At 38.9% G+C, this 16,145-nt stretch overlaps 1 protein-coding gene and 1 non-coding gene across 4 annotated transcripts in view; one reads left to right on the forward strand and one right to left on the reverse strand.

Moving 5' to 3' along the window:
* cfap46 (cilia and flagella associated protein 46) overlaps positions 1–16,145 on the reverse strand; it is a 66,928-nt gene that overhangs the window by 22,185 nt on the left and 28,598 nt on the right. For 2 of the 3 annotated variants that reach the window (XM_026190829.1, XM_026190827.1), the window contains exons 23-40: positions 15,052–15,183; positions 14,748–14,910; positions 13,563–13,635; positions 12,718–12,853; positions 12,456–12,639; positions 12,028–12,181; positions 11,155–11,378; positions 10,917–11,039; positions 9,880–10,041; positions 9,277–9,425; positions 7,815–7,913; positions 7,679–7,739; positions 7,001–7,120; positions 4,962–5,162; positions 4,767–4,873; positions 3,900–4,082; positions 2,550–2,688; positions 932–1,129 (exon numbers count right to left, since the gene is read on the reverse strand). In XM_026190829.1, coding sequence (XP_026046614.1) covers positions 932–1,129; positions 2,550–2,688; positions 3,900–4,082; positions 4,767–4,873; positions 4,962–5,162; positions 7,001–7,120; positions 7,679–7,739; positions 7,815–7,913; positions 9,277–9,425; positions 9,880–10,041; positions 10,917–11,039; positions 11,155–11,378; positions 12,028–12,181; positions 12,456–12,639; positions 12,718–12,853; positions 13,563–13,635; positions 14,748–14,910; positions 15,052–15,183 — 2,608 coding nt within the window. The remainder of the gene's footprint in view (positions 1–931; positions 1,130–2,549; positions 2,689–3,899; positions 4,083–4,766; positions 4,874–4,961; positions 5,163–7,000; positions 7,121–7,678; positions 7,740–7,814; positions 7,914–9,276; positions 9,426–9,879; positions 10,042–10,916; positions 11,040–11,154; positions 11,379–12,027; positions 12,182–12,455; positions 12,640–12,717; positions 12,854–13,562; positions 13,636–14,747; positions 14,911–15,051; positions 15,184–16,145) is intronic. The other variant, XM_026190828.1, reaches the window with a different exon arrangement.
* On the forward strand, positions 5,411–5,504 carry trnai-uau (transfer RNA isoleucine (anticodon UAU)). Its single transcript has 2 exons — positions 5,411–5,448; positions 5,469–5,504. It is a non-coding gene; the product is annotated as a tRNA-Ile (tRNA).

Here is a 16,145-nt window from a genome sequence, read left to right on the forward strand (position 1 = left end):
AACTGTACATAGGAAACATGACAAATGAACTAAGGGTTTATAGGAGGATGGGGTGTTTTTCATTTATTTAATAGCTGGTTTATTTTCTATCCTTAAAATATGTTTTAGATTCTAAGAGTATTTTCTTAGAAAAGATCATTTCAGCTAAACTGCAGTATGGTGGCAAAGTTTTAAGTCAAGCCTTGTTTTGTTGTGCTTTGTTACAGATACATGCAAACATACATGGAAATCCTGTAATGAGCTTGTGAATATTTGGTATGACCACCTTCATTTTTAAACTTAGCCTGAAATCTCTTTGGCAGCGTTCCTGTCATTTCTTTAAATAGTCTTAAGCAATAGTTCTCCAGGCTTCCTGAAGGACATTCAAAGCTCTTCTTTGGATGTTGTCTGCTTCTTGTTCTGTTCTCTGTCGAGATAATCCCACACTGCTTCAAAAATAATTTTGAAGTCTGGGCTCTGGGGAGGCCAATCAACTGACTGATAATGTTCCACTGGGCATGGAAAGTATTTGTGCCCAAATACTTTTAGATTAAATAACATTGAAAGAATACACATTTAAATAAATAAAAATCTACAGGAAATGTTTCCAGTTGTTATCTTTGTTAGTTTGTAAAAAAAAGTTAACATAACCATCCTGTAAAGGTTTATTATTATAACTGAGGCTAAGATTCCTACATGACTGTGAGTCTACTGTTTTGTATTATTATATTGTAAAAAAAAAAAAAAAAAAAAGAAGGAATAAAATAAAGCTATAATAATAATTCAAATGTGTAGAATGCAGAACGCCGGTGTATAGCAGAATCTAAAAATGTATCATATCAACTCATGTCAAATGAGGGGTCTGTGTTGTGCTAGGCATGATCGACTACATCTGAATCCAACAAAAAGATCTCACATTTGTACCACGATGTCAAAGTGTTTGCAGTCTAACCTCTTCTTTGGAGTTAGGCTCAGGTGTGCAGCGTGAATATTCCTCCAGTGCTATTTCAGCTAAGGTCATCTTCTCGCAGGCCAAAGCCTGCAGCGTCTCCTCGGCACAGCGCTCCTCTAGCATGGACAGGCAGAATTCAACCAGGGCCAGCCGCAGGCCAAGCAGCCTCCGCGCGGCTGCCAGTGACAGTCCATGTCTCTGGCAGGGATGAAAACAGCACCAGTGTAAATACACATGATACAAATACAAGAAGCAGATTATAACAGAACTCTAACATACACAAACATATTCTTTATATGTTGTTGTGTATGAGGCAGAACTCAAGAAATGTTATACTTCAAGAAAGTGTTATAGTAAGCGTAAGTGGGCAGTCTATGGTTTTTAAGATAAAACTCCAAACAACCTAGTGACATCACATGCTGTGTTCACACAAGAACACTAACTTCTTAAATCCAGCTTGACAGACAGTGTTAAATAGATGACAGCTTTTTAGAGAAGGGCTCCATGATGTAAATTAGCCTTAATGCAATTAGTGTTTCATTTCCACGTATCAGCTGACAAATATTCTCTCTGGTCTGTTTGGGTATACGAGTGGGCTGTGCTGATGAGTTCAGAGAAGATCCTAGATACAAAGTTGGATCAGATATTCTGAGATGTGGATATCAAGAAACTCGGGCAGCAGTTTGAAGGTGAAAACCCAGATTTAAATAGCACAGAATTAAAAAACGGGTGTACCCAGATTATAAATATGAATAAATGAGCATGACTTCAGAGGTTACAACTATTTTCAATGTAGGGTGGCAAAACTCATCCAGTATTGGGCAGCAGCACCACCTACTGAAAGCACAGTGCTACGGAATAGCTTTCAGCCTCCAACAGCTAAGTCAAACATCCATAGCAGATTTAATCAAAAAACGAATTGAACAAGGATTTGTGGCAGGTGTGGGAACTGTTGGATCGATCTCTCTTTTGTGATTCTATCAGAGCTGCATCCATCGTTATGCCAGTTCATCTCTGCCCCTGAAGCCCTCATATAACTTCATCTGTATGAGAGTGTGAGGGCTACACTGAGGCCCAGTAGCAGGTTAAAAAATGATTATGTTTAACTGTGAACTACTTAAGAAGATTTACATGAATGAATATGGAGGTATATAAAGAAAACATAGATACACTAATAATTAGCTATCATACAACAAGGAAGCCCAGAATATGACAGTGACACAGTAATACAAGCTTTATTGTGATTCGGTCAAGCAAAGAGCACAAACAAAGCCTGTTACTTAGATGTTCCAGAGTAAATTCCCTTCCTCATTCCAAATAAGCTCAAAACTTCTCTAAATAAAAACAAAAATTGAAAGAACTTCACCATCTGCACAACAATCTCAGCCAGAGTGCTTGGCTGTTAAACTCTGACTGTTATAACCAAACAAATGTACTATCACAGCTGCTCAAAGTCCTTTTTCAGCCTTATTTTCTGCTGCTTCAAACATGAGCAGACTTTCTGTGACTGGCTGAAAGCACAGATAGGAAAAGAAGTTTCTAAGAACATGTAAGAGATTAAAAAGCTCACAATGTTTTTTGCAGAAAACATCATGACAATGACAGATGACAGATTTACCTCTTCCTGTGGGGGGAGCAGACTCTCAGCATTCTGTACTACATGTTCCTGCACCGTGACAGCAAGCTGCAGCTGAGAGAGCCCATTCATCAGGAAGCTCTGTTTCGACTCTCTTTCAGTAGTATGATTGGCTAGGATTCTGTAATAGTTGTAATAGGATAAAAAATGAATGATAGTAGAAGATAAAAAGCACACCAAGACAGAAAAAAAAGGTGTAATTCCAATCTGTCCCCTTCATCCTCCCACTCGGTAATGAGTCTAACTCTGTGTGGGATCACACTTGCAGCTCCTGAAGGGCTTCTTAAATAAAACAAATTCGGGTGTATGCTTTTTTCAACATAAACTTTAACTACCAATCAGCAGCTGCAGCATTGTACACTCTAATGGATGGAAAATGCACCTACAGTTAGAGCATTTCATTTGTTGAATAAAGACAGTTTTTGTTTAGCCTCTGTTTGTTGGTTTGTATTTAATACTTGGATGAAAATACTTGGATGAAGTCAGTGACTGAAGTCTAGAACCCACAAGCATTACTTGAATTAAAGCTGAAAGTCCCCATTTCAATCACATCTTTGTAGTTTGATTTAAAATACACTGCAGCAGTGTACAGAGGCAAAACTACAAAAAATGGTCCAACAATAATGGGCCTCACGTGATTCCATTTTATGATACACTTCTTATGATTATTTTCTTCTTTATTGTTTGTTATTCTTATAACCTTCAAAACTATAAATATTTTTTATCAAAAATTTAAAACATTAAAGTCCATCCATCCACTTATCAGGGTCGTGGAGGGGGGGAGCTGGAGCCTATCCCAGTTATTACAGGGCAAGAGGTAAGGTACACCCTGGACAAGTCACCAGTCTGTCATAGGGCTGAAATTCACATAGGCAATTTTGAATCATCACTTAACCACATGTCTTTGGACATGTAGGAAGAAGCTAGAGTACCCAGAGAAAACATGCAAACTCCAAATCAGACCTGATGGTGGAGCTGAACTCAGAACCTTCTTGATTGTTAGTCACAGTGCTAACGATTACACCACTGTACTGCATTGTCACCACCAAATTCTTTTCTTTTGTTTTGGATTTTTAGAAAGACAAAGTTTTGAACAGTACCCAAGTAGAAAACTATTTGAGTGTGCGCAGGGAGAGAGTGTACCAGCTGGATTTGGGCAAAAGTTTGTCTGTGTGAGAAAACAAGACTGAATGAAAACAAGCACGGGGAAACAGAGTTACACTTTAATTTGCTGTAGTGAAAACTGCACTTCCATACTGCACATAGCATGGTTTAAAACTGTTCCAATTTTAAATACTGTTCAATTTAGGCCTGGTGTAACTGTTGACTAACCTCAAACCATGCGCACATTCTCCATGTGCCTCTGCTGCCTGTTGTCTATAGCCGAGTTTAGTAAAGCCACTGGCGCTCTCTCTGAGTGTATCACAGGCAGTCATTAGCCTCTGGAAAGCCTCAGTGTGGAGTGTCTCCATAGGTTCCCCACTACCAATGGCACGTATACATTCCAAGGCTCCTCTGAAAAGCAACACATCACACTGAGTTAGATAAAGATTACATCAAATACATAATTGATGTAGACATTGCTACATAATCAGTGTTGTCAGTTTCTTTAAACATTTATAACATAATTTGAAACAGATGTTCAAATGAATTACACTGAATGCACATCATGTAAAGCAACTAGAATAGTTTCCAACATGCAAAGTAGATCTTATTTCTTAAAGTTTAAGCCAAAGTCTGTAGTGAAGGCACATTGCGACATTCTGTAAATGGCTTAAACAGTACTTAAAAATACAATATATATTATACAGCTAAATAAACCTTAGACTTAAAACAATACAATAGTTGTTTGGGACAAAGCATCAGTGTGTTCCAGATATATCTGCAAATGGTAGATAAATGGTAAATAAACTGTTAATTATATAGTGCTTTTCTACTCTGAGTACTCAAATCACTTCTTTAATGCTTAGCACTATTCAAAGCTGTATAAGATATTTATAAAAATATTCAACTGTGGTTAAATATAAAATTGATCTAAAATATTCATTGAGTGTGAGTGTTTCATTTTCACTTAAGATCAAAAGTAAAGTTCAGAAATGAAAACAAATCTTAAGAAAACAACAAACATTTATAATATAGTCAGCTTAACTAAGAAAAACCAAACACTATTAACATCTAAGTAGAAAGCTTCATGTTTACCTCATCTCTAATGAGGTGATCAAGAATGTGAGCGCTGGGGCTTGGTTTACCCGCTGCTCAAGTACTAGCTTCAGAGCTCTACAGCCTTGTTTTATAGTCTGATCAACCTATAAAAGAAAAAAAAAAAGCCTTGAGGGAAAATTTCTACAAACACAACACTGTGCAAAGACTTATCAGAAGGTTGTAATTCGATACCTTTGTTTGAAAATCGTTGTCTCTCTGGCCTACCACAGCTGTGACTTTGGTAAGGGTAAGCTGGTACCAGAAGTCCTCATCCCCACCCAGGGTTTGGGCTTTGTCCAGCAGAGTCAGAGCCTGGGCATAGTTCTGCTCTTTACAAGCCAAACTGGCCAGATAGATCAAACTTCTTGATATAACACTTTGGTCTCCAAGCACCTCAACAGAAACAGTTTGAATCAGAAATTAAATCAATTATAGAAGAGTCAAAGCAACCAAATGCAATTTGGCTCTGAAGTAATTCTAGTCTAGACATCATCATAATTTTTGTAATTCAGTTTGTATAGTGTTAAAGACCACATATCATTTCCAAACTGTAATCAGAATACATCTTTCTGCAGCAAATTTCAGTAATCTTATTACGTGTTACACAATTAAGATGATACTTGAATTGCAACATAGCACAGGCTCCAGTGGCGCAATCGGTTAGCGTGCGGTACTTATATGACAGTACGCTGTAGAGCAATGCCGAGGTTGTGAGTTCGAGCCTCACCTGGAGCACCCTTTTAAATTCCTGTTGTCAACCATACAAAGCAACAGAGGGTGAAGTAGAGAGATGATAGCACCGGAAAAAAGAAGAAGTGAAAGATCCTAAGCCTTTAGTTAACATGCAGCGACCAGGCAAGGCGGAATTAGAAGATGATGGAGCCACCAGGGAAGAGGAAGGACGACATGCTGAGGGTTAGTGTGACAGACAAAGATGCCAGGGATAGGGTGAGATTGAGTCCACTGTAGTGACTCCTAAATTGAGCAACTCAAAGAAGTAGAACATTCATGTTGCCATCAGCTGCCTTCAGTTTCTGAGGCAAGAGGGGAAAAACAGTGAAGCAGTCTATAACTATAACTATGAGGGGACAAATATCTAATGATAAAGTTAGAAGCCCACTGCTTCTAACAAGGGATCGACTCTTTCAAAGACTAGAGGCAGCAGTGAAGAATCCCGGTCGATGTGATATTAGAGATAAATGTCAGGCAGCCAAAGGTAATGTACAACAGGCCATAACCAGGTGTTACAGTGGGATTTAGAAGGTTGGGGAAACCTAATGTCCAAACCTAAAATCACTTTGAAATAAAACTTGTGAAAATATGTATCGTGAGCTCCAGTAAATTTGTCTTCTTTGAGTTATCAGTTGATCTTTACTGCTGCTGCTCTAAACATTAGAGATGCAGCAGTTTTTTAACTGAATTTAACAAAATAAAAGGAGACAGAGCTGTTTAAACTGATGACTGCTACTCTTGATGTAACCCAACACTGACCATGAACACCACAGTCTGCCCTGCACTAGTCCAGCATAGTGCATTACTGTGAACTTCATCAGAAGATTGAAAACTATCCAGTTTAGCCTGCACTCATCTGCCAAGCATTCTTATGCAACCTCTAACTAATACAAACTATTATACTTTAATTGGGTTTTCAAGTCTTTCACAATGAGAAAAAACATAACCTCTGAAGATGAAAATCTGTGATCAGCGAATTTTTTAAACTTATATATAACTTATTATTAAAAGCTATTATTAAATGCTTCAGCATTGTTCCAGATTGCTGTGGCCCATGCTAACCCCTGGCAGTACAGCAGAATTGCTGCGTCAATATCATTTTTCTGTGAAGTGTTATTTAGCCTGGTTTCCAAAAACACTGCTATCAACTTCAATACTAAAAGAAAATCCTCTCTATGTCCTCCTTAGTAGTTTATGGATTTGTGCCAGCATGTTAGCATGTAGCCTGTAGTTTTATTGTTGTGCCAGTGCATATTAGGCTATGCTGCAGGGTAATGGGTAGTGAAATACTTTACTTAGAATATCCTGGATGTAAAGTAACTTCATAGCTTGAATACTGTGTCTCGTGTTAGTTGAGGGTATTTTCTTGTCATAGTTGAGTCTATTAGAATAAATGTTCTTTCTGATAGTGGCGACAAAGAGTAGATCAGCAATATGTTTGTTAGAATGATAAATAAAGCTTAGGGTAATATTTTCAAATATTTCCTTCCTAACCTTACCATAGACACCATGTGGGCCTCAGCCAGGAGTTGTCTGGCTGACTCATAGAGTCCCACACTGAGGCAAACCTCAGCTTTGTCCAGCCAAATGTCCGGCGCACTCTCACCCATCTCTCCTTTCTGCCAAAGTATTCACCAAAGTATAAGACGATAACGTTTTTTTTAATAAACTGAATCAAACTCTTTCTCAAGCTTTCAGTTGACAACATGTTGCATACACATGAGATATCAAGAAGAAAATTACACATTACACATAGCACATCAAGTGTATGTGTAATATTTAATGTGGATGTAACATTACGTAACTAAATGTATGTAACATGTAAAAATCATTACATGTCCTGCTGGGATCAGAGTCTTATAGTGTTTATCAGCTGTGATTACATAATCAACATTATTAACAAGCTGAGATTATAGAGAATAACAGAGTTGGAAGAATGGGAAAAAAGTGATAACTATTTATAATTCTAGCCACAAAAATCATCATCTTAAACATCCAATATTAATCTGCCATAACTCTGTGCTATATTATAAAAGTACTAATTTAAATACCACAACTACTGGGGCTGTTGTCAATCATCCTCTGAGAAGCAATACAATGAATGCTAATTAAAGTATAATTTCTTTAACATGTAAACCATAAGCACAGATGCATCTGTTTTGTGAGAAGAAGCTGACCTGGTTGCGAGCTTTGCGGAGGCTGCTCCTCTCCTGCGAAAGCACTACGGCTCTGCGGCACCTGCAGTCATGAATATGATATCATAGGTTATTAAAGATGCACAAACATTAAATCTTTATAGCCCAGTTCACGTACCCCATTTGTTCTCGTTCTGGGACTGCACTCAGAGGCAGAAGCTTCTTCTGATATGGTGAGTGTGCCTCCAAACCCAGCTCAACACAGGTTCTGGCAATTCTAATAAGGTGAAAACAGGAAGAGGAACATGACATTCAATGATGGAGTAACTTATGGGACCGCAGGCTGACGCTCCTCAGTCAGTCAGTTAAGTCAAGTAATTATTTTACTCTGGGACACAATTTAAATGAGATGAAACGTGTGCTGGAAACAGCCACACTTACTGTATACAAAACTGACATAATATTTATTAATATTTGGAAACAGTAAGTATTCACTGATTGAGCCACACACAATTTTATCACTGCGTATCTTCAAGCTATGATCCAAAAGTTTTGGGAACAAGCCTAATAGGTAAAATGAAAACGCTCACCGGATTTAAATTTATCCAGTTTTTCATTCAAGATCTCTCAGTAGAAGTCTGTCGTGAGTGAAGAAAAGTGGGGAAAGTGGAAAACTTGGCAAGCAGGAAATGAACAAAAAACTGTGTGTATTTGCTTTTTAAGAAGATGATAAAATTTATAAGAGAAACTGATATTTATTATATTGAATTTCTTTCTCACTGGAGAAACTGCTCCACAGTGATAGTGGTCAGAATGGGCCTTTTGAGAAGTCATCTGAAAACAAAAACTGCACTGGAAGCCTTTTCAACAAATCTCATCAGATTTTAGCAGGAGATTTATTGACCAGTTCCCTGAACTTTTCAATCACACCTTGTACCTTAACAGTGATACAAGTGGTTAGAGAAGGTGGCGTGCAGCGCTTTTAAACATAGATCAGGATAAAGTAAGCTCCCCTGTAGCTGAGTCCATCCTACATGTTCTGACCCAATCAATTCTGTTTCATGAGCCCTGAGACATCACACAGCGCCTCCTTTAGCCATAAAGCTTTATACAACTTTTTAAAAATATATAGCATTACCTGAATACCTGTAAACTGACAGAATGTTGAAAAATTGATAGGCACACTAAACATGATGTAAATCGTAGCTTTATAGATAAAGTCAAAGGTTTATTTATTCAAATATTTAATTATTAGGAAAAAATGCTTGGTGTAAACTTGCTCTATACCAATAAAGTAAATCTGATGTAACCCGATTCCAGTAAACTATCAATTTAATTTGAACAAATGAAATTTGATGTTTTACATTGCACTCATGTAGCAAAAATTCCACAGAAAATTTACATGTTATCCAGTGATTTAAAGTCAGCAATTTGGGCGTAAATATTTTTTGAGTGCAGCTTTTTTTTTTTTTTACCAAGAGAATATTATCTTGTATTTAGTGAATAAAGTTCATCACTGAGCAAGTTATCTGATTTTTGTACCACCCTCTGAACCTCAAACGCTTTAAACAACATTCTTCTCATATACAGTAGGACTACCTAAGACCTGAGTGTGAGGTGTAGGTCACCCTGGTTTTTACCTAAGCCTGTAGAGGTCAGAGAGGCTTGTCATATCCAAAAGCTCATGAGCAATGGTCTCAGCTAGATGCACTGCAGGAAGGGTCAGGTGGCCGAGTGACAGTGAGTTCAGTTCTCTTTCCAGCAGGTTGAGATAAAACAGGCTTTGTTTCTACAGCCAAACACAAAGAGAAACATAAAGGTTTAAAGACTTTCACTAACAAGTATACATCAAGACCTTTCAGTGTTTTATCAGAATAGAAAATGGCTCTTTGCTCCTTTTTCTAACCAATTAGATGAAGTCTTGTTACATATTGCCATCCCACTGAGGCTGTAGATCCATGAATGGATCACAGTACATGTTTCATTTAGAATACCAGGGCTTTATCGTCTTCTGACAGCTTAACTTGATCCCCAAAGATCAATAAGTGTGCTTTCTTGTCAACAAAACTTTGCAGCAACACTGACTTTAAGTTACCGCTTCGCTTTTATATAGCCAAGTCTTTGATTCTATATAGCTGGGAGATACAACCTCTGCTAAATAAAAAGTGAAGTCTGAGACAATACCACAGATGGTACACCTTATAATGCAGAGAGAAATGTATGAGAGAAGTTTGTAGTCTTGCCTGCTTTGTAATGCTGTGAGTGTTGATACAGTGGGGGTTGCTGCTGGTTCTGAATATCTGCCTGGCCTGGTCGGGACAGACAAAGGAGGCCCAGTCCCTCGTGGTGGAAGGAGGTGTCTGATCCAAGACAACAGCTTTAGGTCTTTCATCAGCAGATGTAGGCTGGTCAAACAGATGAGACACAGTACTGACTTTTGTTAGGTTTTGTATTGTTGATTGTCATTTATGCTTAGAAATATTTAACCATATATGCTTAGAGGTGTATAATCAATTGTGTAGTGATAGGATGTGTGATCTTTAGCAGGCTGCAAAGGCCTGCTAAAGATCAGGGCCCAAATCCCCCACTTCCCATCCTGGGAGCATGGGAAGTGGTCGTACCTTGTCTTATTGTCTTATGGTAGGATAAACGTATCTATATCTGTTTTAGGCTAAGTGCCTTTTGTTTAGATGAACTGTTGGACTTCCAGACCAGCAGGTTTAGGGAAGTCATTTATGGGGTCACACTCTGACCCCACACACACACACACACACACACACACACACACACACACACACACACACACACACACACACACACACACACACACACACACACACACACACACTCAGTATTCTTTGTTCACATGTATACCTATGTAAGATGTTATGTGTTAATGACCCTATGCATATTCATGTAACCACAATAAAAGGAGTGCTATGGGGAACCTGGCTGAGAGTCTGACGGAGGTCAAGTGGTGGAACGACACTTGACTCCAGGCAGGTCTCCCTTATGCATGAGTAACACGAAGAACTTTGCCTACTTGGTGTTCAATGCTTTTGCTGTGTAATTATATTGTCTTCAACGTTCCAGTGAATAGGTTCAAGCTACAAACCTATCAACTTTTTGTTTTTAACACCGGTGTGCAGTCAACACGTAACTTGTGAACCGTGAAATCAAACAGGCAGAGTGGATGAACATAACTGGCATAACTTTACATTAAGTCAAGTAACTGAGTTAAATTTCAAAGCAAGCAAAGGCACAAATATGAGAAACTTACCTGTTTGGCTTTTTTGTCTTTGCCCTTGTCTTTGCCTTTTTTGGATTCAGCAGAGGCAGGAGGTTGGAGTGCCTCACTCTTTGTCGTCTCCCTGGAAATCTCACACGCTGCTGCCATAGAAACCTGTAGTGAAATACGGTGCACACGTCATGGCACATACTGCACTCAGCTTGAGCCCAATTTGCATCTGAAGCCGCTGTCAAAGTTGTCAAGAGCAGTGGAGTTGAAGATGCACTACCTGCCATATCTGGAGCACAAAAGTGTATGCTCTGAGCAGGTTAAGTTGGTGCTCAGGCGAAGTCTTGTCCTCCATGATGGCAAGCAGAGTGTGTGCTTGTATCAAGTAGTCCAGACGACGCACTTCCTTTAGACCGGACACATTTTGTGTAAATGACAACCCCTGGACTCCGAGCACGTACTCACTTTTCACAGGGCCCAAATCCCTCTCTACAGATTCATCCTCTGGAGAAAAAAGAGACATAAAAGATGTTAAATGAGAAACATATCTAGGATAATCTATCAGAATGACTGAAACACAGTTACAACTTAAGAGAATAATAAAGAGGTTTTATTGAAGAGGGCAGTTTATCTCTGAGGGAATATTAATGGTACTCGCAGCAGGAGGCTATAAAGACTTCTTACAACTCTCTTTAAAGCGGTGCTATCTTATTCTCAGTGGGTACCCACGTGGGATCTTGACAAATCTGTTTCCTCGAGTGGTCAGTTTGTTTTCCTCTGATCCAGTCTGGGTTTTTTTTGTTTTGTTTGCACAGGGGAACACATGACTTTAATGTTGAAGCAATTACACATAAGCAGTGGCAATGCTCATTTTAGGATCAGACTGATCAGATGTTAACCTAACACAGCGTAAAACATCAGGGATGGTTAAAAAAAAAAGCATGCAGACACATGTGCTAATGTGTAATCGCACACATGCAGACTTAATCCAAGTGGAAAAGCACTCCTGAGATGTGAACCTCAGGGGAATTCTCAGAATGTGTTACCTTCCCCCCCAGAGATTTTCAGAGTGCACAGTAGCAGAACTGGCAAAACTAGTCAGTGACACTTGTTTGACATAATACAATGAGCGAGACGAGACAGGGAGTCCTACCTACTCCATCTGCCTTCCCAGGTTCCATGTGTAGAAGGATATCTATTACCCATTGAACCTGAAGTTTGGCATCCTCTTTGGGGAAGTTGTGATTGTACAGCCACTGTCCAAAACTTAACAGAATGCTGACTTTCTGCCATTTAGTCTCTGCGCTCTGTTCAGAGATGACATTAAAAACACAAAAGTTAAAAAAAAAATCATAAACATGAAAAATTCAAGCCCGATCATATGGAACTCTTCACACCATATAAAAAGGTATTTGAAGTGGGTTGTAATGGCACGTCAGCACCACATGATGGTACTAAAACCATTGCTACAAATATTGCACTACCTCCATGCACAGTCAAAACACAGGGACAGTTTTTTTTAATATGAAAAGTTTATAAATCATCCGCATGCATTATGTTTTCCATTTCGAGGTATATTACTGTGAGAGAGACGATGGCTTTCTGGTGGCAAGTCAGTTGTTTGGCTACCGTGTCAGCACACAGTGCCACCTGATGCCACATGAACGAATGGCACTGCTCCCCTTCATCTTCTAATTTCTGCATGTCTGGCAGTATGTTCTCTCCCAGCCGTGCTTTCACCAGCACACCATATTTGAGCAGAGACCTGGGTTAACACAACAAAGAGTCAAATGTCTATGTTTTTAAGCTCCTCTCATCTCTTCATGTTCATGATTTCACTCACAACCGGTGTCTACTGCGAGGCATGTCTCTCATAGCTTTGGCCAGCAGCTGCAGGGCGCTTTCAAAGTCTTCCTCATCGATGTAGATTTGGAGCAACAAACGGTAAATAGCTGCTCTCAGGGTTAGGACCTCTTCATCTTTCAAAGACGCAAATATACAGACACAGAAACATATAGAGTTTAAATGTTCGCCTCTAATGGAAAAGCAAACAAGTGTGTGTTCACCATTTTGTTATCAATTTGTTATCGGTAGCCAGCAAAAGCCACTAATGCTAACATAGCATGCATGTATTTAGACTGTGGGAGGAAAGCAAAGCATCCAGAAAAAAACACAGCCAAGCACAGGAAAACAGAGGTTTGAACCCAGAGCCAAACCATACCACCAATATACAAAACAGATACAGAATAAAACTCATTGCAGTTTTGGGAGAAAGTTCTATATGTGTTTCATTTAAATACATGGAGTGGACTGGTATTTATCTATTTATTAACACTGGATCTCAAAGCACTGTAAACTCAGCTGGACAGTAGGAAGAAGCCAAAGTACGGATGTACAGGGAGAAGATGCAAACTTCACACAGAAAGGCTCCAGCCAGGGTATGAACCTGAATCTGTGAGGCGAGACAGTAAACCACTGCACTACTGTGCATCACCGTCATGAGGACAACCAAGAGTAATTATGATTTATGATTTTATGACTTTCACTGCTTGGGAATTCACAGGTATGTTATTGTCCATCAAAAAGGAGCACATAGCTATACTGAGGTCAAATAATTAGCTGTAGGGTACATTTGTGTAGATTGTATCAAAGTATGTATTATATTTTGAGGCTCTTTTTGGTGCTTACTTGTTGCTCTGTGTTTTGATCTCCTTAGAGGCTGTGCTGCCAAGGTCAGCGGCCTTTTCACTTTGCTCTGCTGCTGAAATACAACAGGAAAAGGATTAATGCTTTATTTTAACTCTCTTGGGAAATCGAGCATTTGCCGTAGGTAGTCGGTCATAGTTAGAGCTCACTGATAACACATAGGAGCAAAGGCTGTGTGACCTTTCCTTATATATATCCCTGTCTCAATATCTGTAAATTCTCTTCCAGACTCACTGGTTAGCAATTTGGGAATACTATACAAAAAAAGTCCATCATCTGTATATAAGCTAGATCATGTTTACCCCCACTTACAACATGTTGCTTAAGAACAGTGTTGAGAAGAGAAGAGCACGACAGATAAACATCATTCTGAATTCTCACATAAGTGCTCTTTAATTATAGATTTTGCAGTTGAACTGCTGTTTATCCCCGTGGCTGGATTGCTGTTCACAGGCAGAGATGGGCAGATGTTTTGCACAATTGCCACACCCACAAGCTTTTCCCCTTTAGGACCAAAAGAAAAAAAAACTGCACTGATTTTCAGAGGATGTTAAGACACCTTAGTCACCTTGATAGCAACAAAAATCAAGCGTTCAAAAAGATATAATTAAAAAATGGCATGAAAGAAATAGAGATTTTTTTTATTTTTAATGCTTTGCTCATTAGTGGCTCTTTTTGTTGTTGACTTTTTAGGCTGACGTTTTGTCTTTTCGGCTGTTGATATAGCAGAAAATGTTATAAATGATCCGGGAGAGGCTGTCTGTCTGTGTCTAAACCATTTCCCATAACATGGAGGCTCAGTGTCTGTTTTCGTTACTGCTGAGCTCTGTGTTAGTGCTGTACCACCACATTGTTAAACATCACAGAAATCTAGCATTGTAGTTGTGGAAAAAATGTCTTCCCACATATGTATTTTGGCCAGGTGCAGACAAAGAACAGTAGGGAATACCTGCAGTCTGGAGATTGTCTACATATGGGAAATACTTCTATGTTAAGATATTTAATTTATATGTGCAATGTATCTATTTCTACTAAAGCTGGATAACGAATTATTTTGATTTACGTAGATATGGAGGGTCATCTATGTAAAATTCTTGCTCTGAATCGTTGGATAAATTGATATGGATGAATATGAGAATAGCTCATTAAATAACAAACGATTTATACATTTTCTTGTTTAGTGGTATGAACCAGGGCATTCAGGATCATCTTTAGGTTCTCCCGGAGCTGCTGCCTTCCCTCAGTGCTCCCTGTCAGAGGTAGACAAGTATTCCAGTAATGCCCGGCAGCAGTGACACACAATGTTGGACTGACAGCTTTCTCTGCGAAACTATGGACGAGAGAAAGGAGAACTCTGATTTAAGGGCAGAAATTTAAAATGCCTGAAAGTGCAGACTTAGAGACTAAAAAAAAACAAAAACATTTTCAGCCTAAAGCATTAATCAATAAATCAGTTTACTCTAAACAGTACCTGACACTTGACAGGAGCACTTCCATTGCCTCCCTATAAGAGTGTAGATCTCCCCTGGACTCATGGACTAAGCTCAAACCTCTCAGGCAGGTTGCGATGCTCAGCATTTCATTCACTGCAGTTGGGCCATACCTACACATGTGAGATCATCTATCAGGCATTATCAATCAACAAACCAAACTGTAAAAGTGAAATATGTTAGCAACCTATGGGCTGAACATGTTTGCTAGGTTAATTGGTAATTCTAAATTGGCTGTCGGTGTTGAGTGTGAATGGTTGTCTGTCTTTAAGTGTTATTCCTGCGAGAGGTTGGAGACCTGTCAAGGGTGTGAAGTAGCTGTTAGGTGGACAGCATTTACCCGCTATTTGTGTGAATGTACCTGATCAGAAAGTGGCTGCACACAGTAAGCAGATTTGGTGTTGTAGCTTTAACGCTAGTGAATGCACTCACATAGACAGCCAAACAAGAACGCCTGGGTGAGTGAAGAGCACTGGAAAACTAAACTGACAAACATATCTCACAGTCTGTTAAACCTAATAACTTAGAGGAGAAATAAGAGAACATTTTGCAGTATCTGTCAGTCCTGAAGGCCTGAATTTCTATTGAAAAAAACAAAAATAAAACAAACAAACCCCAAGACATGTTTTTTTGACTTTTTATAACTTGCTATATTTGTGTATAGTTTTGATTCAAAAACGAACTAAATGCTGTGCAAAAAGACTTTTTTAGACTAATTTGTGTAACTGTAACTTTAAGATCTTCACAGTACAGAACTGCATCTCTACATGTAACAGATATTAGACATTTAAAAACCGTACTGTCTATTTGAATAACGAATCATTAAGGGTGGCAATCATAAGTGGTGCGCCCTCTGTTGGAATCAAACACTCATTTAAGTTAGTCACCTTAAGATTCATTAATACAGTTTTCTTTTTTTTTCAGAGGCAGGATTCACATGGTTCACAGGCTGGTTCTGGCCCTCAGGCCATACTCTGCCCATGTAAGCTCTAGGTGAAATACTGGTAACACAGAACAAAAATATATGAGAATATCTCAATCAAACGAGATCAAACTTGGCACCGGACTTACTCGG

Source organism: Astatotilapia calliptera, chromosome 13 (assembly GCF_900246225.1).
Source record: "Astatotilapia calliptera chromosome 13, fAstCal1.2, whole genome shotgun sequence".
NCBI classification, from domain to species: domain Eukaryota; kingdom Metazoa; phylum Chordata; class Actinopteri; order Cichliformes; family Cichlidae; genus Astatotilapia; species Astatotilapia calliptera.